Source organism: Temnothorax longispinosus, chromosome 4 (genome assembly GCF_030848805.1).
Source record: "Temnothorax longispinosus isolate EJ_2023e chromosome 4, Tlon_JGU_v1, whole genome shotgun sequence".
Classification (NCBI taxonomy): domain Eukaryota; kingdom Metazoa; phylum Arthropoda; class Insecta; order Hymenoptera; family Formicidae; genus Temnothorax; species Temnothorax longispinosus.
The window spans coordinates 4,898,157-4,919,714 of NC_092361.1; the positions used below are offsets into that span (position 1 = coordinate 4,898,157).

The following is a 21,558-nucleotide window of genomic DNA, read 5'->3' on the forward strand; positions in this document are numbered from 1 at the left end:
TATCCGATTTATCAGACCGTTCCGATGGATTACTTGGAAAAAAAAATCAAAACTTTCTATTCATAATGGCCCTCGGCGCATACTCGAATGCCTATCACAAACTTGAAATAAGCGTGCTATCAAAAAGTAAAAGACACGGAATTAACGAACTGAAAAAGCATAAACAGGAAATAATATATCATTTATCCCAAAGTCATTGCCGCGCGCGGCACACTCGTAAGTTCCGCATTCACTTCATGTTTTCTATCGCCGCGTCTTTGACCGTAGATTGGCTCGTTTTACATCTTGATCTTTAATAAGCGAGGTAATTTAGTATTGGTAATTTTCCCTCGTCATTCCCTCTCTCAGTTTTGACGTGAGGAAATAACGTGGGACCCCCCCCCCCCCGACGTTCGCGCGAGATCCGACGGGACCCTTCACGTACCCCCGAATGAACCCCCGACACCTGGTAGAGTCTATACCCGGGTGGTGGGCAGGCAGGTATTCCGGAGCAGGTTGTGAATCCGCCGTGCATTCGAGCAGTCGAGCGCCGGCCTCTCACCGCGCAACGTTCCGTTCCTCTCCCGAGTGCGCCAACGGAAAAACGAGCGGGCGGCTCGCACGCATTTTCCCCTTGCCGTTCGCCACTCGTGCCGTCGAAGGAACGGAGGTAACAAAGGCAGATTTCCCGCATTAGAGTCGTCGTCGGCAGAAACACACCGTGTCGAATACGGCTGATTCTACAGGGCGGCTCGCGAGGGTAATGCGAAGCCTCGAGCACGCGGCTCGCGAAGACCACGTGGATACACGCGACGATTTCTGCGATGGATCGATAGACGACAGGACGACGGACGCGTGACATGAGAGAACGGCTGCGAAAATGTGAGTTGATTCGCGCGAATTCGTCGTATACTGATGTTTAAATCCAAACCGAATACGCGCGACCTGCTGATGTGGGCTGGAAGAGAAACATTGGCTTGAACGTCGTGTGAAGTCAAGCGACGAATAGGGCACGCGCATATACACGATTAAAAAATATTTTTACAACTGTAAAACAATAAATGTTAATTTTAGTGCGACCGGTAAACGATATCCACATTTATTTCTTGCAATAAATTTTGCAAACAATCGAAGTAAGCAAAAAAAACAACAAATAATTAAGAATATTATAAACTTTCCAAAATTATATGTTTTTCATTTTTAAGATAACAAATTCGCAGATTCTTTTCCGCTGTAAAATATTTTGAACAGTTACATCGCTATCACGACCTTGACAAAATAATGGCGTAATTATATGAGTCACCCGGTATACATGCGAATCAGAAGTGCAATTCATTCGGATCAATTTAGATATACATAAAATATCGTTTTAATTCCTAATATCGTTATTTTATTACATTTGTCACAACTCACTTTCTTAGATCGCTTAACCACTCATGTCGCGTTGGAAAACACCGTTTACGCGACGCATGAGTGCGTCGCTCTTAAGACGATTCCGATTCAGAACACGTGTTCGAAATCACGATGCATGTCCAATCGCGCCGTTTTTTAAGCAGTGCTGCAACACGATTTATTCGCCGTCGGCGTGTCGGTGATCCTCGGAAAACTATTCTTTTCAGATTAAAATTTACGCATGGACTTGTATCTGCAATATAGAACACTAGAGAACGAGCTTCATTCCTATAAACTTCATATAAAACTTTCTTTTTTCGTTCTAAATAAAATTTAACAATTTATATCATCATTTCGGCATAGAAGAGATCGATTCAATCGATATCTGTTTATCGTTCGCAATACCAGAATGCATCTCAAAAAATTTCGGGTTCACTGATTTACAGACTACAGAGCTGAACTCGCAAGAGACCAACCACGTCGTAGTTAATTCACGAGAAGAGCGAGCGTTATTCCGAGAGCACTCTCGCGTTAGCTTGAAAGATTTCGGAAACGTGTGCGTGCGCGACGCGAGGGAAAGAACGGCAGCTATAGATAGAGTTGTAAGCGAGTAACGAGAACTTTCTCCGGACAAGCCTACGTCTAACGTAGGCGTGCACGCCTGCACGCGGGCCTTCCACCGCAAATCACACCGAACCGATCTAGCCCCGTGCCCCGAAGCTATATGGAGCTGCACGCTGCATCGTGTAAATTGGCGGCAGCGACGTCGATCGCGACGCCACGATTCCTATAAGGAAAAGGAAGTTCGAGGTCGTGCGGAAATCCCGATCGCCGAACTTGCGCGGCACATTATCGATTAGCTCGAGTGTGTCTCTAATCACATGCCCCGCGAGAATGCATTTACTTCCGCTTTCTTTTCCTTTCTTTCGCGTTCAAGTCAGCTCGCGCGTCGTGCGCGCCGCACGAAATAATTGCAGCGTACGTGGGATATGATTAGCCGTCGTTAAACATTCGCCGCGTCGACAAGTTTGCATAGATCGATTCCGCCCTCCGTCTCCAGCAGCGAGATGAAAGTCACGGATAGAAGTTAAAAATCGTTGAGAATCTTTGAACCACGGTCCAAGGCATCGAGACGCAGAGTAAACAAAACGAAAATAATAATGGTTATCTAACGACGTTTGCAAATTTATTTAATGACGTACGTGGAGTCCTTACTGCGAGCGAAGCAATTCTAAATATTCTTCCTACAAATCTGCGTTTTCGTGCCCAGAAGAAAATAAGTGTCAAATCAAAATTTATATACTCGTACATACGCAAGAATCTATAATTTTCTTATAAGAATTTCAACTTTTTTTCTTGGTTGAATTATATAAATGACTTTATTCAACCAAGTTTTCTTCGCTTAATGCTATGTATATCTCATTTCAAGATTCTATAGATTCTTGCGTATCTAGAGCTGGTGATTTGCTTCGAAAGCTTCGATATTCAAACTTCGAAGCTTCGGAGATTCGAAGAATCAAAATTATACAATTATTAATTTAAGATAATAGCAATAGTACCGCAACAAGCACACATTTATAAAATTATATGACAAAATCCGAATAAAATTTCCAATGTTGCCATTATGACTCTTATGTCATAAATACATTTTTCGAAGGTTCGAAATTAACTTCGAATTATTCGAAGGTTCGAAATTAACTTCGAAGCTTCAGAACTGTCCAACTGTCGAAGAGTAACAGCCCTAGAATAAACGGATATATGTATATAAATCTTGATTTGATTTCTGTGTGATGATCTTTCAGAAAAAAATGAAAGGAGGTTTCTCGAAATATACCGCGAATACATTTGTAAAATTATGACAAAAGCCGAATAAAATTTCTAATGATGCCATTATGACTCTTATGTCATAAATACATTTTTCGAAGGTTCGAAATTAACTTCGAAGCTTCAGAACTGTCGAAGAGTAACAGCCCTAGAATAAACGGGTATATGTATAAATCTTGATTTGATTTCTGTGTGATGATCTTTCAGAAAAAAGTGAGAGGAGGTTTCTCGAAATATACCGCGAATACAGCAGCACAATGAAATAAGTCGGCGGCGAATGTGTAAAACGCAGTCACGAGTATTAGCCGCGAGTATTATTACACGCTTCGGTAATGCCACGGACGAGTGCGCGAGTGCGCGAGATCGACCATTCGATCGTTTAGGAAAATTATTCTCTCGTTATCTGAGAAAACGATCGCGGCCTCTTCTCCCAGACAGATATGTTTCCAGCCTTTTCAAATATAGAAACGTTTCATTAGAATCGACGTACGTACGACCTTGCCATTTCATCGCGGAATGACTACAATTTCGTCGATTATCCGGAGCTATTTCGCCATTAGCCGCGGAACTTAAATGGATAATTCCATCGTGTCATGCGAGGTACGAAACCGAGCGACATAAATTTAGAACGGGATGCACGCTAGTCAACGTCGTGATTTTCGTCGGCGAATTTCCCTTCTCGATTGCAACAGGCGCAAAATGTGCTGAGAAAATTAAAACGTTCGCCACGCGAGATTTTACAGCTTTATCGCAAGAAACGCAGCGAGGTGCAAGAACCAGTGCAAGTGCCGCATTGCATAACGCAGTGCAAATCGCGTGCGATGTCGCAAGCGTCGATCTTTCGCTGATCTCTCCGCGCGCGCGCCGATCGGTATCTGTCATCGCGCGACTCGCAAAGGACACTCGCGGTCGCTTATGCAACAACGGTAAACCGAACGGGAAAAAACGATTGCGTACGGACGATTGTATATACATACGGGCGGCGCGCGTTTCCTCGGCGTGCCCGGCACTTCCGCAAGAAAACGTCGCGTTTCCCCATTAAATCGCGCAAAAGCGCGGACTGCGTGTCGGCACGAGCTAAGCGGCTTGAAAACCGTGAAAACGACTTACGTCTCGACTTACGGCGTATTTCGACGGCTCACTTATAACGGCGAGCCTGCGAAAACGCGGCGCGGCGGTGCCGTCATAAATTATCATTCACGCGCGTGTACCGCGCGGACCCGATAGAAAATTGCAGCCGGAAAAGGAGCTGGCGCGCGCGGATCGGAACGTTTCCTTTATCGCGAAACGCGCGAACATTATCTCTCGCATCGGTGTTTGTCCGGAGATTATCCGGGAAAAAGGAATTTTTGCGGCAAACGTCGTAAAGTTGGATAAATTAATGCAAAATTGTAGAGTGTAGAACCCTCAGTGCCTGAGAACGAAATGCATTTCCTCATGTCATTTCCTCTATATTCTATGCCGATCCTAACACGCCTCCCTTCTTTATTCTGTCGTCACATCGGGCCCCTAATCGCGACACCTCGACAACCGGTGATTTGCTCCTCACGTACGGCCGACGCGCGGTCTTCCCGCGTTATTTCGCCTTCCTCTCTTTCTCTCCCACGATTTCGCCGCGCTATCGATGAACAGAGAAGAAGAGCGGAACACGCGCGCACGCGACATTGAAGCGCTTAATCGTGATCGCCGGCGACGGGCGAGCGGATAACCGCGCGAGATCGTCGCGGTGGTGCGAGCAGAGAGGCGGAGAAATGTTGAGCGGAGAGAGAGAGAAAAAATCGCGGTTCGCGCGAGCACATGGCGCGGAGTCATTACGTATAGAAACTCGACGCTGCAACTTTCGCGATCGCCGTCCGTCCGCATATATCGCGCTGCACCTGCATTCCCGCGATTGCCAAGCGCATCTCTCGTGAGCGCGCATCCGCCGCTTCCGCGTCCGCTAGGCCCCTCGTTAAAGCGGAATTGTTAGAGCGAGAGGATTAAAGGCGATTGTCGATCGCGGCGATATACGTGTTGAACGATCCCATTGACGGGATCGTCGTTCCGCGATTCCGACGTGTTAATCACGAATTAATTGGGCGATAGAGTAATTAGGTGAGATTAGCCGATCGTCTTAAACGCGATAGTTGGTGAGAATGCGGCTTTGTCGTGCCTCATCTATGCTAATTATACCAGCGGTAATTGTCTTGAACGTTCAACGGATTCGTTATTATACGAGATACCGCAGAAACCGCACGCTTCCGACAAACTGCGAGTTGAAACGTAAATTGGAAAATGAAGTTCTATTCCGAGGCATATGTTATCCGAGTATCCCGCGCGCAAATGTCACGACATTGAATTTCCGCTACGGCAGGTCGCAAGGTGAAACTGTGATGGTATACGTTTGCAGTGCATTGATTTATCGAAGAAGTTGAAAGACGCCGGAGGAAATCGCGGCGTACGCCGATGGCTTCTCGAATTAGAGAGTAATTAGTCGACGAGAACTCGTTCGCGACGAATACGCTTAATTGCGAGAGAAAATTCCACGTGAAAAGCGGAAGATTTATTAACGGACCTTGGGTTCACGGTCGTAAAAAATGCGTTTGGAGATATAATATTTATTGAGTATCTCTTCGCAATTAATTATTTTTTTGTTTTAGAGAAATATATTATTTTCCAATAAAAGAAAATTTCAAATATATATATATATATATATATATACATATATCGTTTAATTGGATATATATCGCGTAAACATTAATATTTCAAAACGTCAGTAAATAGACATCACAAAATAATTATCAATAAAATACTAAAAATATCAATATCAAAATAGAAAAAAAAAAGATTAATTATTTTAGATCATTGATTTTACATGGAGTCTTCACGAAATTCAAACTTCAAATCTTGGCTTTACGGGTACAGAAAATAAAATCTGATCCTAAACGTATAATGGAACCTTTCGGAATGGATTCCAACCGGAATTGCTTAGTTTCCTTATAGTTTCTTAAATATCTATTATGTTGTTAGAAGGGAAAACGGAACAAAGAATCCATTCCAAAAAGTTTCATAATATGTGCCCTGATGAAACCCAGTGTCGACATCGAAAGAACTCGATCGAACGTATTACATTGACCAAAGAGCCAGTTGCAATCGCGCTCGAAAATCAATTACGTTCGAGAGAAAAACACGCTAGAGCAAGCACCAGCAAAAAAAGTTAATCTTTCCCGCGAACACCTTTGCGCCAGATGAAACCGTACGAGGTGAAGTAACGACTTCTTCTGTAACTAAGTACAAAACACGACGATTATCTAAGTAGAGCGGTATAAGTGCTGGTCTACAACCTTGCTTTAAGGGTATTTAAGCCCTATAGGCTGTAATAAATTGACCAATCACAGTCGAGTATTCTCCTCACATTCCACTGTGATTGGTCAATTCCCAGCAAACACAATAATGCAACATGTAACGTACAAGTTAGTTGTAATTTCCTACTCAACAATATAAATGCAATATAACACACTTTTTTTGCATTTATATTGTTGAGTAGGAAATTACAACTAACCTGTATGTTACATGTGCATTGTGTTTGCTGGGTTTTTTCTTACGGCTTAGTGTTAAAGCACTTATTGTAGACCAGGACATGGGAGCGAATTCCTGGCGTGAAACCTGCAAGATTTGCGTTAACATCATCATGAAAACTCCCGAGTTCCATTAACTTTGTTTCCAATTGATTCCGAATTTCAAATTACGTTTTAATTAGATGGATATATAGGGTTTACGTTTAAGACTTCTTTAAAAAGTTACAATAAAATAATCGAAAATTTTATTTAGATTATTATTTTTATTTGAATTAAAAGTTTGTAATTGTTTTCATAACAAGAAATTAAATATTTATTGAAAGTTTCTATTTTAGAAGTTATACTAAAGAAGTACTATTTTTAGATTAGAAGTAGATATATACTTTAGAAATTATTTGATCGTAACTCATTAAAGAAGGCTCAAATGTAATTTCGTCATCCTTTATTTTCGACTTATTTTGACTTCGTCAATTCATTCTTCAGAGATGGGGCGTGTGACTTATGATACACCCTGTATATCGCGAAATTTTTTCTCGCGAATGTTGACCACGTGTAACTTGCCGTTTAAAAATAAACCCGAAGAGACAAACACATCTTCCATGTAATACAGGTAAAATACCAGAAGAGTACGATACTTATTATACAATATTATTTAAATACGAGATGCGAGGTGTCACTCACGATTACGTCTTATTTATCACCATTTAAAGACTTGATAATCGCGAGATCTCCGTGTAACACGCGTGGCATAACGTGACAAAGTTCAGCGCGCGTCCCGGCTACCGCGTTAAGCGCGGCGTGTTGCGTCGAGGAGAATTTCACCGAGTAGAGAGGTTTTCTCGCAACCGAGAGCTGCGTCACCGTGCCACTGCACCGGTGTCCCGAGCGTTCCTCATTTTAAGGCTTGTGCAACGGCGCGCATTAAACTTCACCGCCAAGCGAGGTGCCGTCCGCGTCGCGTCCATCTCCGCGAGGTCGTAATGTACCCCTCGACCCCTCGAGAGACGCGCGTGAACGAGCCTCAGCCCTATGCGTATACGCGTGAGTGCACGGCGTGATTGCAAGGCGGCCGGCCTCTACTTTGATTCTGCGAGTGCACACCAGCCGAGTGCTGTTGTGTTACGCCAGGTATGTAGGTCAGTGTAAAGGCCGATCGTTGGAAAGCTATCAATCGTGACGGTGAGTGTGCGACGCGACGCGAAGCGACGCGCGAGCACGCGGGAAAAGAAAGACGGGAAGGAAATATCCGAAAAAGATACATATGTACATTATATAATTACCACAAAAATTATCGGCTCGCGAATAACAATCTGAATCTGGAAGGCAGCGATTCTCGTTCGAAGAACGGAGGAAATAAAAAGACGCGTCTTCACTGTTAAATATTAAAATATTTAATTATAACGTTTTGTTATTTTTTAAATACCATGTGTGTCAAAATTTATTATTTTAACACAAAACAGTATTAATTTTACTTTATTGGTTTAGTTATGTCAACGATATTGAGTAGAAGCAGGGGCGACCTATAGGAATGATTAAAAATGACTCAAATTAAGTATAATTTAGCACTGTTCCATCTATTGTTTTCTATTAATAAAAATCTTGATGGAAATTTTTATCTTCTTCAGCACTGTTAAATTCGTAGTGTTAAATTATATTCAATTTGAGTCATTTTTAATCATTCCTGTAGGTCACCACTGCTCCAATTCAGTATGCCGTTAATTTAACTAAAACAATGTCAATTGAACTAAACCAATGGAGTTAAAATAATACTGTTTTGTGTTGAAATAATAAATTTCGACACACATGATAGTTAAAAATAACAAAATGTCATTTAACTCAAGGATATTACGAGCAAGCAATAATTAATAACTTTCCATTAAGTAACTAGTAACTAGTTATACCGTTATGTAAATTCTCTTGAATACATGTTATCTTAGATTCAACGTTTAAACGAGATGTCTTCCTTTTTCTTTCTTTCCGTCACCTACGCTTATCTACAATGCTAAACTACACAACTTTGCTGTATCGGCGCGCGAGGCGGAAAAATAATCGTAAATGTCAGGAAAGGATCCCCGTATTCCGGGTTGAACGACTCATACGTCAGGATTTCGCATAATCTCGTTAATTGCGCCGCAAGAACGTTATCGTTAACAACGTCACTGCGACTGTTGAAGCACGCGTTATACGACGAGAGGGAAGAAACTCGCGCAACCGTGAACACCGAATCATCGAAGTGTTGCGAGATTAGATTTCGCTACGCGCGGCACGAGGAAAGCGACCTGTCGCGGCAATTAAGCGCGTAGTCGCCGTAAGGAGACGAAGGAAGGAAGGAAGGAAGAAAGGAAGGAACAGCTGGACTTCTCTCTCGCCGAAATGACGGCGGACGTGCGACGCGTACTTCCGTACTGGCGAGCGCGTTTCACCGCGCGGTACGCCAGACCGCTTTCCGATTTAACGACGATAAATAACGTCGATTTTTAGCGTCGAAAAATCGCGCACCGTGGAGATATATATTTGTACGCGCGTAAAACTCAATTTCCGCTGGGACGCGCGCGCGCGCACGTGCCAAGAAGCGTCTTCCTTTCTTCCTTTCTTCACGAGTGCCCGAACGCGCGGGAAGAAACAACGGCCGCCCAAAGTTTTGCGGTTTTCGATCGCGCAAGGACGCAATTACGTGGCTCTCACATAATTCCATTAGCCGCGGAGATCTGTAACCGTGCGGCGCGAAATAATTGGATATCCGTTTCAAGACGTCTGTCTTTTGGAACGGCCGCGGAGAGAGAGGTGACAGTATTATTATCGCCCGCGGTTTTCTTGCGCAAGTCGCAAAGCCTGTCGAAACGCGTAATGCTCGTGTGTCACGTTCCCGCCGACTAACTACCTTCCTCGATTTCGTCGGATTTTCATCCGGCTTCTTTTTAATCGCACGGAAGCTTTATTTGCACACCGCGCGATTGCGAGCCTCCCGGGGAGAAAAGGAAGATTCTCCGTACGTGATGGCTGAAAACGAGTAACTTGGTTCGCCGAATTACGCGATATACCTCTTGATTACGTCGGGCACACAAACGGAAGTGGGGCGGTAGAAATTGTTTTTTTGAGTTATCGCCGTGACGACGCGACGCGCGAGTTAAACATGCGAAGTCGTGCCGAGCCGAGATGAGACGATGAGACAGTGAAATTTATGCCGGGGCCCCGCACGAATTTGCGGCCACGCGCGGCGTGTTGCGCAACGCGCGAGAGAAGAGCGCATAAAAATACGAGCGACCACGAGGGACCGAGGGAGCGAGAGAGAGAGAGAGAGAGAGAGAGAGAGAGTAGAACGAAAGGTGCGATTACGTAGCGCGTAAGCAAAAGGATCGGAAGAAGAATTTCTCCTGTCGCGTCTTGGAGATTGGATTAGGTCATGACGATAACGATGACGCCGTCCCACGCTTTCTTTATGCGACTTAACTTAACTTGACTTTCGTCCCGGTTTCAAAACGGTGTCCTTCGTTGAAAGGCGAATAAGTCATTGTAAGTCATTGATATTTCGCGCCTATCGAGAAGTTCGACTGGAATTCGTCAATTAGAATTTTTGGATAAGGAAACGTGATAGATTAATGCCTAATTGATGAATATTCAACAAGATCGAAATGTAAATTACACTTTAATAGCTGTATAGATTGAACAGGAATGTGCCCGTCGCGCGGTCTTTCACCTCGTACAAGGATTTCAACATTTTTTTATTATCCAGAATATTATTCAGATTCTTTTAATTTTCTCAACATTGTTCAGATCGTTCAATAAGATACGAATTTGTTTAATGAAGGACATGCCCAATGTTATACGCTCTTACAAAAATCGCAAGTGTGATGCGGTAACTCATTATTTCTAATCGGGATTATGTAAGCGCGATTCGACCTTTCAAGTTCAAGATCTCGCACGCCGCACACGCTTCTCGTGCGGCACGCAAATCTGTGGATTTACACAAAAAGCGGTGAAAATGCCGCGTGTCGCGTGTCGCAAAAATACGCTTGGCGAGTGCGCGGGGACACGCACTGAAGAATGCGGCGTTTTCGCGGAACGACAAAAAGAACGTGCGATACGCGCTTCCTGTACAATCAGTCACACCTCGTGCCCGCGTAAGAGAGGTTTTCTGCGGAAATGTACCGGCGAGAAAAAAAGAGACAAGAAAGAAGATAGAATCGTCCAGAGTTTCGCGGAAGATTCTCGTTTACGAAGAAATGCTGTCATTATTTATATCTGTACCTCAGACGAGGCAGAAGACAACATTTCTTCGACGTACAATCCGTTGAAAATCCACGAGGAATTCAGCGTAAAATAATTGCGTCATCGCAGTCGCGAAAATATAGAAGCGAATCAATCCGGGGATATTTAAAAAGATGTACGCATCGCGCCGGGGCAATTGCTCCGCGTTACAGATGAGGGCACACGGGAGGCGGAAGAGAGAGAGAAAGAGTGGAAGAGAGAGCGCGCGCGCGAGGGATATACAGGAAGTGGTACAGCATTGCCGCAGGGAAGGACGCCGAATCTGGGCCACAATTACACGGAGGCCAACGTTGCGCCTCTCCTTTCCTCGTACGACTGGCGCCGCGATTACATATACACTCTGACTCTCCCGCTTTCGAAATAATAATTATTTAATACCTGAAGCAAACGGTGAAATGCGGGACTCGACTGAGAGAAAGAAAGAAAGCGCGAGAGAGAGAGAGAGAGATGGACCGGTTTTTCTGGCCCACCTCGTGACAACTGACAACTTCCGAAAGCTAAGAGCACGTACCGGCACGTACTGTGATGAGAGAAGCAATAAAAACGCACGAAAACAATATTTGTAATTTTTGAACGAACAAGAACGGGGCTTCGATTGAAATCCATCACAACCGTTACCTTGATTCTACTATATGCTAAAATCTCCATCATGTGCAACGCGAGCAATTGATAAAGAAACAACAAGATACGAGAGATTGACGTTAACATGCGCTTCTCCTATTAGATACCGCGGCATTTATCGCATCAATGTCGCTCAAGCCGTTCGGATACGAAAGATCGAGAGTGATTGCGACCGAACATTTGAGCATTCCGCCTCTAGGAAGTTGAGGGAAAGTGGTGATACAAAAGCAAATAGGCCGTGTGTAAGCGATTGACCGAGCGGCCCGCGCGCACAGCTCGAAAACGGTATGTACGCGCGTACGTGCATACGCCTCGGAATTGCCACAATTCCGTGCGGTAAAGGCGGATAATAAAACGCTCCGCCACGGCGCGGCGGAGCAACGTTCACGTTCTCGTGTTCGTTATGCGTGACTCATTGAAACTCAGCCTGTCGACGCGATCACAGCAAGAGAGAAGGGCTCCGGGCTCCGGCTCCAGGGCGCGCTCGAGTGTGCAGCTGCTTGTTTGGGGAATGCAGAAAATACCGCGCGACATTCCACACGGCGCTGCCCATATTCGTTCCGCAACAGGTTTCGAATTATCTTTGCCCTACATTCCAAAACGCGCCTCTCCACCTCTCCCTTTTTCCGATACACATCGGAAAATATAATTAACTCGGATAATTTACCTTGAACGGCAATCAAAGGCTCCGGTCTTAATTTCGATATACGGAGAAAGAGAAGAGATGTTATCGGATTTTAATTCCCTTTTGTTGGGTTGATTCGTAAATAAGCTCCGTTTTACTTAACAAACTGAATTTCTATATTTAAAAGATGTTATAATAGTACAAGTACCAATTGGTAAATGATACACTCTTAACTGCTTGCAATAGATAAAATGAATAGATTATACTGTGGATAATATTAGGTTTTTTTTTTCCCCCAGAAGAAGTGATTCAATAATTATATAGCGGAACTTATTTACACAGACAAAATTACAGACCATTACAGAAAAAAAGAAGTGTCAAATCGAAACTTATATACTCCTATATATACGTAACAATCTATAATCTTGTAAGAATTTCAACTTTTTATTTTAACTTTTTTTCTTTTGGTTGAACTTCGTTTAACATTACTATATAAGCGACGGTTGTTCCAACTTGTTGGTAAACTAACTAATAGTTAAATCATATATATAGCCTTTTCCTTCAAATTAGACAAAAATAGACATTTGACTTAACTATTAGTTAGTTCGCCAACAGGTTGGAATATCCGACTCTTAACGACTTCATTCAAGCAAGTTTTCTCTTTAACGAGAAATATAATCTCATTTCCAGGTTATAGATTGTTTATACGTATATATGAGTATGTATTTGTTGATTTGATACTTCTTTCTTTTCTGTGTCTAAATCAACCTATACACACACTATATCTTTGTGCAGAAATCGATCGCTTTGAATGGATCGCAAATTCACGTATAAACTTCGTAAAAAAAAACCGTATCAGTTCTCTTTCTTTGCGATAAAGATATTTCTTCTATTAGCCGACAGCATTTCCGCAAGTGAACAATGTTAACACTCTCTCGTACCACATCGTTGATCCCGACAAACCGGCAAACGACTTAATGCGATCTGCCTGTTTACTAGACAGCGCACTTAACTGACAATCGGTTGACGCGGTGACGCCGAGTGTTGCGCGTGCAATGCGCGCGTTTTCCGCTGCGAATGACCGGAGTGGCCTGGTGGTCGCCGCGCCGCGCCGATCGGTGAAAGCGCGATCATCAATGGCAACTCCGCGTGATAACGCTCCTCGCGAGGAGCCGCTTCTAGCCTGCCGATGTCCCTGCACTCGTGAACCCTCTCCACGTAAGTGCAATGCACACACATGACGTAATCTAAGGTTCAATGAGGTACGATACTCGCGCCTCGAGTGACATAATCGTCCTCGTTGCGTAAGATGACGAAGGCTGCAAGTAGAACAATCAATGTTCCAGCTCCAATCGACACTCTGATGGCAGAAAATTCTTCGAGAAACTCGCCAATTCGTGCATCGACAATTGCACGATGTGATTATTCAACAATATGCAATTAATGATCTTTCTTTATTACAAAACGGAAAAGTAACGACGTCGGGGCTCGTAACGATGCACGTAAATACTAGACACGCCGGTTATATCATCGAAATATCCAATACGTTAACCGAGGCTCGTCTTCCTCTTCCTCATTCTATTGTCGCGGCCGCCAACATGTCATTACAAATGGTCATCACACGCGGCGCGAATATCGTAGCGCAAATAATGGTACGGCATATACATCGCGTGATTATGACGACGTCAATCCGAGGAGACAAAGACCTGTCCAGATACACAAACGTTGCTAATGTCGACTTATCTCGCGTTACATCTCACTTCGCTAAACTATGCATTGTGCAGGAACATGACGCGTTGGATTTGCGTTATTTTGAAATCCTTGAATTTTATGTATATTTTCAAACATCCAGACGTCGCCGAATAGAGAGCCATTCTTAAGAAGCGAGACGAATCGAGAGACTCCCGTTTCTTTCTCGCGAATAAAGAGGTTCTTCGAGCAACCCGAACGCAAAAATCCGCACGGTCAGCCTTGTCGAATATCTCTTTCTTGTAAACAGTCTAAACACAACTCATTATATTGCAAAAGATCGAAGGCTGCTCAACTCCCACCAATATCGCGCTCGACGCTTTTAGATTCGGTGATCGTCCTTTCGAACATTTAGTAGCGATTTAACCCCCCTGAGACGCGCGATATTTGTCCGATGCTTGGCTCGACAGACCAGCCGTCGTGTTTGTTCAACAATTTTGTTCGCGACGCGTTCGTGGTCGAGTGCGCTCGCAACGTTTTCATAATAATCTTCGGTACATTAATTTTTATTTACTGTCAAAACAATCCTCTTTGATAATAGTCTTGTTTTGAGAAGATTGCACTCTGATTTTAATTAGCGACTGAGTATAAAAAAAGTGAACAGGTGTACCCCAGCGACGCGATTGAGTCGCATCAGTACGCGACCAGTGTCTTCGTCGTGCGAATCGTTATCGACCGTGCCGGATATTTTTTTTTCTTTGCAGGATGAGGAGGAGCGGCATGAACGGACGAGGAGTCGGCGACAACGGCGAAGGAGCGTTGGTCCTGCTCCTCGTCGCATTGACTCCTGTTATCTGCTCCGCCGGAATCCTGGACCCTTGGCAGTGGGCGCGCAGCGATCGGATCGAAGTCAACATACCTTGGCTGCCTTGTAACTATCATTCACAGACAGATTAGAAAGAAGATCCAACCGTAGTAACGTTAAGGGGCGATTCTCCTTTACAATATTAGAAATATGCGCATATTAAATGTACTCTACCGTTCAAAAGTTTGAAAGCACTTTTTTTTTTTAAGAAAAACAGAACAGTGGTGCTAATAGAAAAATGTGTGAAGAAAAATGTTATATGAGAAACTTTACTGTCTGATGTTTTAACTATTAAGGAATAGTTTATTTTTCAAGGAAGGATTTCAATATTAAAGAATTTGACATTTAAACAAGTTTTCATGGTTCGAGTAAAATATAATAATAATGAAGATAACAGATATATTTTACTCAAATCATGAAAACTTTTTCTTTCTTCATAACAGAACAATGGCGTAGCATGTTCACTCGGTAAAATTCTTTAAATGAAATCCTTCCTTGGAAAATGATTAGAAACAAATAATACTGTGTTGAACAGTTAAAACGGACAGCAAAGTTTCTTATTACATTTTTCTTTGGAAACATTAGCACAGTTCTGTTTTTCTTAAAAAAAAAGTAGTGCTTCCAAACTTTTAAACGGTAGTGTATGTATATTGAGATTTATTGCCTTCCACGCGCGCATCTTTTGCCAACTGTGAAATTTTTCTCGTCGTAGGGTATATTCGATTCATAGAATAAAAATTAATCGCAATTACTCAATGAAGGGACGATTTCTTTCAGTCGAGAACGAGACGCGCTGTTACGACGAGCTGGGCTGCCTGAACATCACCAGGAGCTGGTACCACCTCATTCATCGACCCCTCAACGTTTTCCCGTTGCCGCGGGAGGTCATCAATACCAGATTCATCCTCTACACGCATAAGAATCCCCTGGACGTAAGTTCGACGTTTCGACGGATAAATATCCTATTCGGACGACGACAGTCGCACGGCACGGGCGAGCGTCTCGAAAGCGCGTTTCGCATTTTGGCGCGTAACGCGAAAGTGAAACCTGGATGAGATAGATCGAAATTCATCGGCGACTAGAATTTCACGGCTAGTAAATCCGATACGGTGTAAACGCTTCCGTATATATGTAACCGCGCGCACATCGAGAAATTGTATTTAAAAGCCCGTCGGGATTCCGTCCCGCGACAAGAACAACCGGACGGAGTATCCTCCGTCTCGCCTCCTATCGCGAGCGGGATCGGCCGTAAATATTCAATGCCCATAGATATCTTAATTAGTTTCATTAATTATAAACAAAACTGCACGTGCCGGTGAACGGACGATGGTGCTAACACGGCGCACGCCGCGTGCCATTCTTACGTGCGTGAAGATAAGATTTCTGATTTATGAATTAATGGATATCCAAGGAGGAAGAGAGCTGCGGGTTTGTGTGAAGTATCGTGCTGCGGTTTCAGCGGCATAACGCGCGGTGAAATCAACACATGCCTACCACATAACTGCGCGCACGCAAACGTATATATCATTCGCCTCGCATAAAATCGCTGAATCGTGAAATTAAAATTAATACTTTTGTGCACTGCTTCATGATTCGCAAATACAATCCGTGACGTCGCGATATTTTTAATAATATTCTTTTCCTTCAGAAAAAAAATACACATCTGTCTCTGAATGTAATTTTTGCTACTAGCATCTGTCATCCTCAGCAATAATAATTTAAAAAAAATGTACACGTGCAGTGTGTCGCAACCTTTTTATGAAATCAGCCTTTTTGCAATAAGGCTGTAGCCTGTTTGCAAAACGGCGGTTTACGCACAGTTCGTCAATTTTTTTTTTACTCCGCCGCAGGTATAAAAAAACTGATCTAACTCCAAGTCTATTTAAAAAAAACTTGAAATTAAAAATCAGCCTGACTGAGAAACGATCTGTCTTTCGCAAAAAGGCCGCCGTTTTGCAAACAGGCTATAGCCTTATTGCAAAAAGGTTGATTTCGCAAAAAGCTGCGACATATGCATCACGTTTAGGAGCTAAAATCAACTGATGTTTTTAAATGAGCTCTTCGAATAATAAACTCTTTGTTGATCTACGACATGTGAACTTACGCTTAATAATATTTACCCGTCTTTTTTTTCTCCCAGGGTCAAATATTAAAAGTGGCCAAGGATAAGTCTATCGAAAACTCGAACTTCAATCCTAAACGAAAAACCAAATTCATTATTCATGGCTTTATAGACACTCCACTCAGCAACTGGGTCAAGGTGAGTTTATTATTTCTATATAGATCCTACTCATCGTTTATCATCCCGGACTCTCCCATTGAAATCTTGTTTTATGTATTCGCAATCGAATTGTCATAATGCCAATTGCATGTACCAAAGATTATCCTACATCGTGCATCTCCATCGTCCCGACCGTCGTCGTCTATTATGCGGGCTAGACGTATTGGTAAAGAAACGTATATTTTTCTGCTACATTGCGTCAGTGCTTTCAAATAAATATACGCGACCTAGTGACACAGTTGCACTTGATGACAGACGCAGTTCTTAAGCAACACGCGAAAATTATTTTGCCATCATTTCATCCTCGAATTATATACCCGTAGGAGATGAGGAGCGAGTTGTTGGTGCACGGTGATTACAACGTTATCGTGGTCGACTGGGCAGGCGGGAGTCTACCTCTGTATACCCAAGCGACGGCGAACACGAGGCTAGTTGGACTCGAATTGGCTCATCTCATCAAGCACTTGCAAGTGAGGAACGTTCCAAGCTAATAATTCAATTCAGATCGGCAGATAATATTGTATCTTCAGCACAACCGAAATTAAATATTACGAGCGTAATATTTAAAAAGAGAAGAGTGACCACGCGGTATTCACATCAACGCCGTAACGTGAAAATAATTTTTTACTTCTGTGATTGTAGCAAAATATTTTATTTACACATCTATCCATTGATTCTGGTTGAATGTAGACAAATTACGGCCTGGACCCGAACGACGTGCACTTGATCGGGCACAGCCTCGGTGCTCACACAGCTGGCTACGCGGGCGAGAAATTGGGCGGCAATATCGGACGCATCACCGGTCTGGACCCCGCGGAGCCGTACTTCCAAGGAATGCCGAGCCATCTTCGCCTGGATTACACGGACGCCCGGCTGGTGGACGTAATTCACACCGACGGGAAGAGCATATTTTTCTTAGGTAAACGACGCACAATGGACATTACCGCGCTTCGAATAGACTTTTTTTTATCGAGATCGTCCGTGCGTAAAACGAGGAACTAGCGAGGCTCGATCGATCAGGACGATTCAAAAGACGACAATCTATCGAGACTGAAACTGCGACATCGTAAAATACGTGCAACTTAGCGAATGAAAAGAATTATAAAGGGAATCAGGTTTATCAGTCTGTGAAATCTTGTCAGCTCAGAACTCAAGTTCATAGCTCAAGAACTCATAAAGAAAAAGGAGAAAACTCTGGACTATACGGAAGCAAAAATAGTTGTTATCAGTTTTTGATACGCCGCGACAAGATCCTTATTTATATTCAGACGTCGTTCCGATAAATCCTCTGATAAATGGAGCCATCGCGTTCCCCGCGTGAGTCACGTTCTCCAAACTAACGTAGTATACATGGCAAGGCCTTCCAGGGTACGGAATGAGCCAGCCTTGCGGGCACCTGGACTTCTACCCGAACAACGGCAAGGAACAGCCCGGCTGCACAGATCTGAGCGACACCACGCCGTCGTTGCCGCTCACCCTGATACGGGAGGGCCTCGAGGAGGCCTCGCGCGTCCTGGTCGCCTGCAACCACGTGCGCGCGCTCAAGCTCTTCATCGAGAGCATCAACTCCAAGTGCCAGTACGTGGCGCACGAGTGCTCGAGCTACGCGAGCTTTCTACGGGGCGAGTGCTTCTCCTGCAAGAGCAACAACAGCCTGAGCTGCGGCGTGATGGGCTATCACGCGGACACCAGTCCGGCACTGGTGAAGCGCCAGGCCATGGGCCAAGACGTCTCGTCCTTGCTGGGCTCGAAGTTCTTCTTCATGACCGGCAAGGAGGATCCGTATTGCAGTGAGTGTCCGTTGAATATTCGAGGCAGCTGAGCAGGTTTTTAAGCGACACTAATGGGAATAAATTCAGCTTCAAATGCGTACTATTCTTCGCATATTTGATATCTAGTATAATGCGCGCTGATTACATGATCTGCGGTACGATACTACCAGTATGTAAAACTATGCTAATGCTGATGGAGCAGTCATTTCGGCGTCGTAGAATAAAAAATCGGTAACTATTAACTTTCCCAATAGTAATAACTGCTTAAGAACATCGTCGAGCCCATTAGCTTTCCATTACAATGTACTCTCATGCTTTTAGATAGGCGCATTATAAAGGTGTCGTGCAAAATATATAGCAGCCGCGATTATAAAAGTCCTCTCTATCGCTACGAACGTTAATTTCGATCGAGATTTATTCGACCCAACTGTATAGGCGTCCGTTAATTCCTCGCTATCGATGCGAGGAAGAATATCTACCGAGCAATGCGGCTTTTCTCTATCGCGAGAGAGACGCGACTTTCTCCGCGCGCGCGTACCGCGATAAAAGCAGCGAACGACGTCTCCCTCTCTTTCCCTATCGCTTCTCGCCATTCCTCCCGATCTCTCTCTCCCTCTCACACACACGCACACTCTCTCTCTCTCTCTCTCTTTCTCTTTCAAAATACTCTCTAATACCAATCGTAATTACCTTTTAGGAAGACATTATAGAATCACCATCAACCTCGCCCGACCGCCGACCGCGGAAAGCTGGGTGCAGGGCTTCATGAAAGTCACTCTCCACGCCGACAAAGGCGTGATACGCAACATGGACCTCACGCCCAGGCAAGTAATCGTGAGCGTTATCGCCGCGATAGTCCACATTCGTCCACGTCGGTCCGAGAATCGGCTATTTATAATTTCACGCTTCGCGTGGCCGGCTGCTGCGCGATCGTAAACAATAGGGCCCACGTGAACACTCGAAAAGCGACGTTCCCCGTTCTCGCACATGTTCCGAGAGCGAATTCCATCGATCTAAAAATCGATTTAAAAAAATTTTCCGTTAGGGCGGAACACGTCCGAACACGTTAAAACGTGTCGTCGCGCGAAACACGTCCGAACTAGTCCGCGTACGTTGCACGAATACGAAACCGGGCTCGCGTGTTCGTGAATTATTTTACGACCGGGGTTCAATCGCGTGCTCGATAGCCCGTTCAATTTTCTTTCTTCTGCCGTTTCAACGGGCTGTTTCTCCCGTAGCGGTTATATGAAACTGGAACACGGGTCGACCGCGCGGATGGTCGTGGCCCACCCGACCGGATCCATCGGCAACATCGGCAAGATCAGGCGGGTCGAGCTGTCCTGGGTCTACGACATGGACGTGCTGCAACCTAGGTCCCTGTGCTTCTTCTGGTGCAACGATCGCCTGTACGTTAACAGCGTCAGAGTGGACGCCATGGACCTTCCGGGCAGAGGGTGAGCAACTAGAGCGCGACCGGAGAAAAATGACCCCGTCTTTTTGTATATATATGAAACTTTGTTCCGCTTTTAGAAAACGGGAGGTGGATTTCTCCAGCAAGCTCTGCTCGACCGGCAGGCAGGAGTACGCGGAGATCGCCAGCGGATCCACCGCCACGTTCGTCGACAATTGCTGACAATCCGTTCCGCGGCGGGAAATCGCATTTCGGGCGCGTCGTATAATAATAAAACATCGTTCTTCCATCCGGAGGCGGAGACTTCTCGAAAGTCGGACGACGACGACGATGATGATAATGATGATGAAACGAGAGAATCGCGGTCCCTCGTAATCCTCATAATTTCTTTCGCCGACGACACACGACGATGGCAGAGACGTTTTATGTGTTTGGCTTTCTTTCTCTACTTATCGCGACCAATCTACCGCTCTCTTCAAACGCGGCCCGAGCGGCACGAGCTACCAATTAACGCTTCTACGAGGCGGCGGACTCGCGAACAAAACCATCTGACGCAATTCGCCGTTTTCAACGACACGCCTATAATCGAGTTCCTAGAGATCTGTCCCGTCGGCGAAGATTAGATCCTAATAATCGTGCCTAATGACGCGATTCAGACGCGACGATTGCGAAAGCACTCGTACGGGAAGTGAAATTCTTAGCGAACGGATGTCTAGATGCGAAATCAGACGAGCCATGAGCGTGCTTCTGACAGAAAAGTCTAACTTCTCGCTATGCTTTTTTTTTCATTTTTGGTAACGATTTCTTCAGTATTAGTATTGATCAATTATTATGTACATGTTGTATATAACAGTAGACGGTTAACACGTTAAAATTAATTCCTTATGGATGTGATTATCGCTAGAGTCTTCAGTGATCGCTAATGTAAGGCTACATTGATACACTTGTTCATTTCTTTTGTACGACGGTATGATTATCGTATTGTTTTTTCGCAATGCGAGTATGACGATAGGTTGTGATATTCTCTTATAGCTTAAGGATAAAAAAAAAAAAAATGCGCAAAATGCGGTGACTCAAAGATGACAAACTATACTGCTACTTGCTCATAGTCTTTATAACTAAAGTGTACAAAACATGTAATGAAAGGCAATTCTTGTTAGTGATAGGAATATTCCGAGCTATTTTTATATCTGTATAGATTGTTGCATTGTAAAATAAAGTTTATTAGTTATAAGTATGAATACTATTGCACAAAAATAAAATGGGGATATTT

General features: G+C 44.1%; 1 protein-coding gene across 5 annotated transcripts; it reads left to right on the plus strand.

The window, feature by feature from the left end:
• The first annotated feature begins 104 nt into the window (after window positions 1-104).
• Window positions 105-21,526, plus strand: LOC139812039 (pancreatic triacylglycerol lipase). Of its 5 annotated transcripts, none has more exons than XM_071776665.1 (10): window positions 105-861; window positions 14,721-14,887; window positions 15,599-15,753; window positions 16,962-17,081; window positions 17,426-17,572; window positions 17,793-18,021; window positions 18,461-18,892; window positions 19,572-19,698; window positions 20,113-20,328; window positions 20,405-21,526. In XM_071776665.1, coding segments are annotated over exons 1-10 (1,698 nt in total). In that variant the 5' UTR covers window positions 105-859; the 3' UTR covers window positions 20,508-21,526. The 5 variants fall into 5 exon arrangements, with proteins under 5 accessions (XP_071632766.1, XP_071632763.1, XP_071632764.1 ...); XM_071776662.1 differs by lacking the exon at window positions 105-861 and adding an exon at window positions 3,883-4,121; XM_071776663.1 differs by lacking the exon at window positions 105-861 and adding an exon at window positions 3,903-4,121 and having other exon boundaries at window positions 18,470-18,892.
• The last annotated feature ends 32 nt before the right edge of the window (window positions 21,527-21,558 follow it).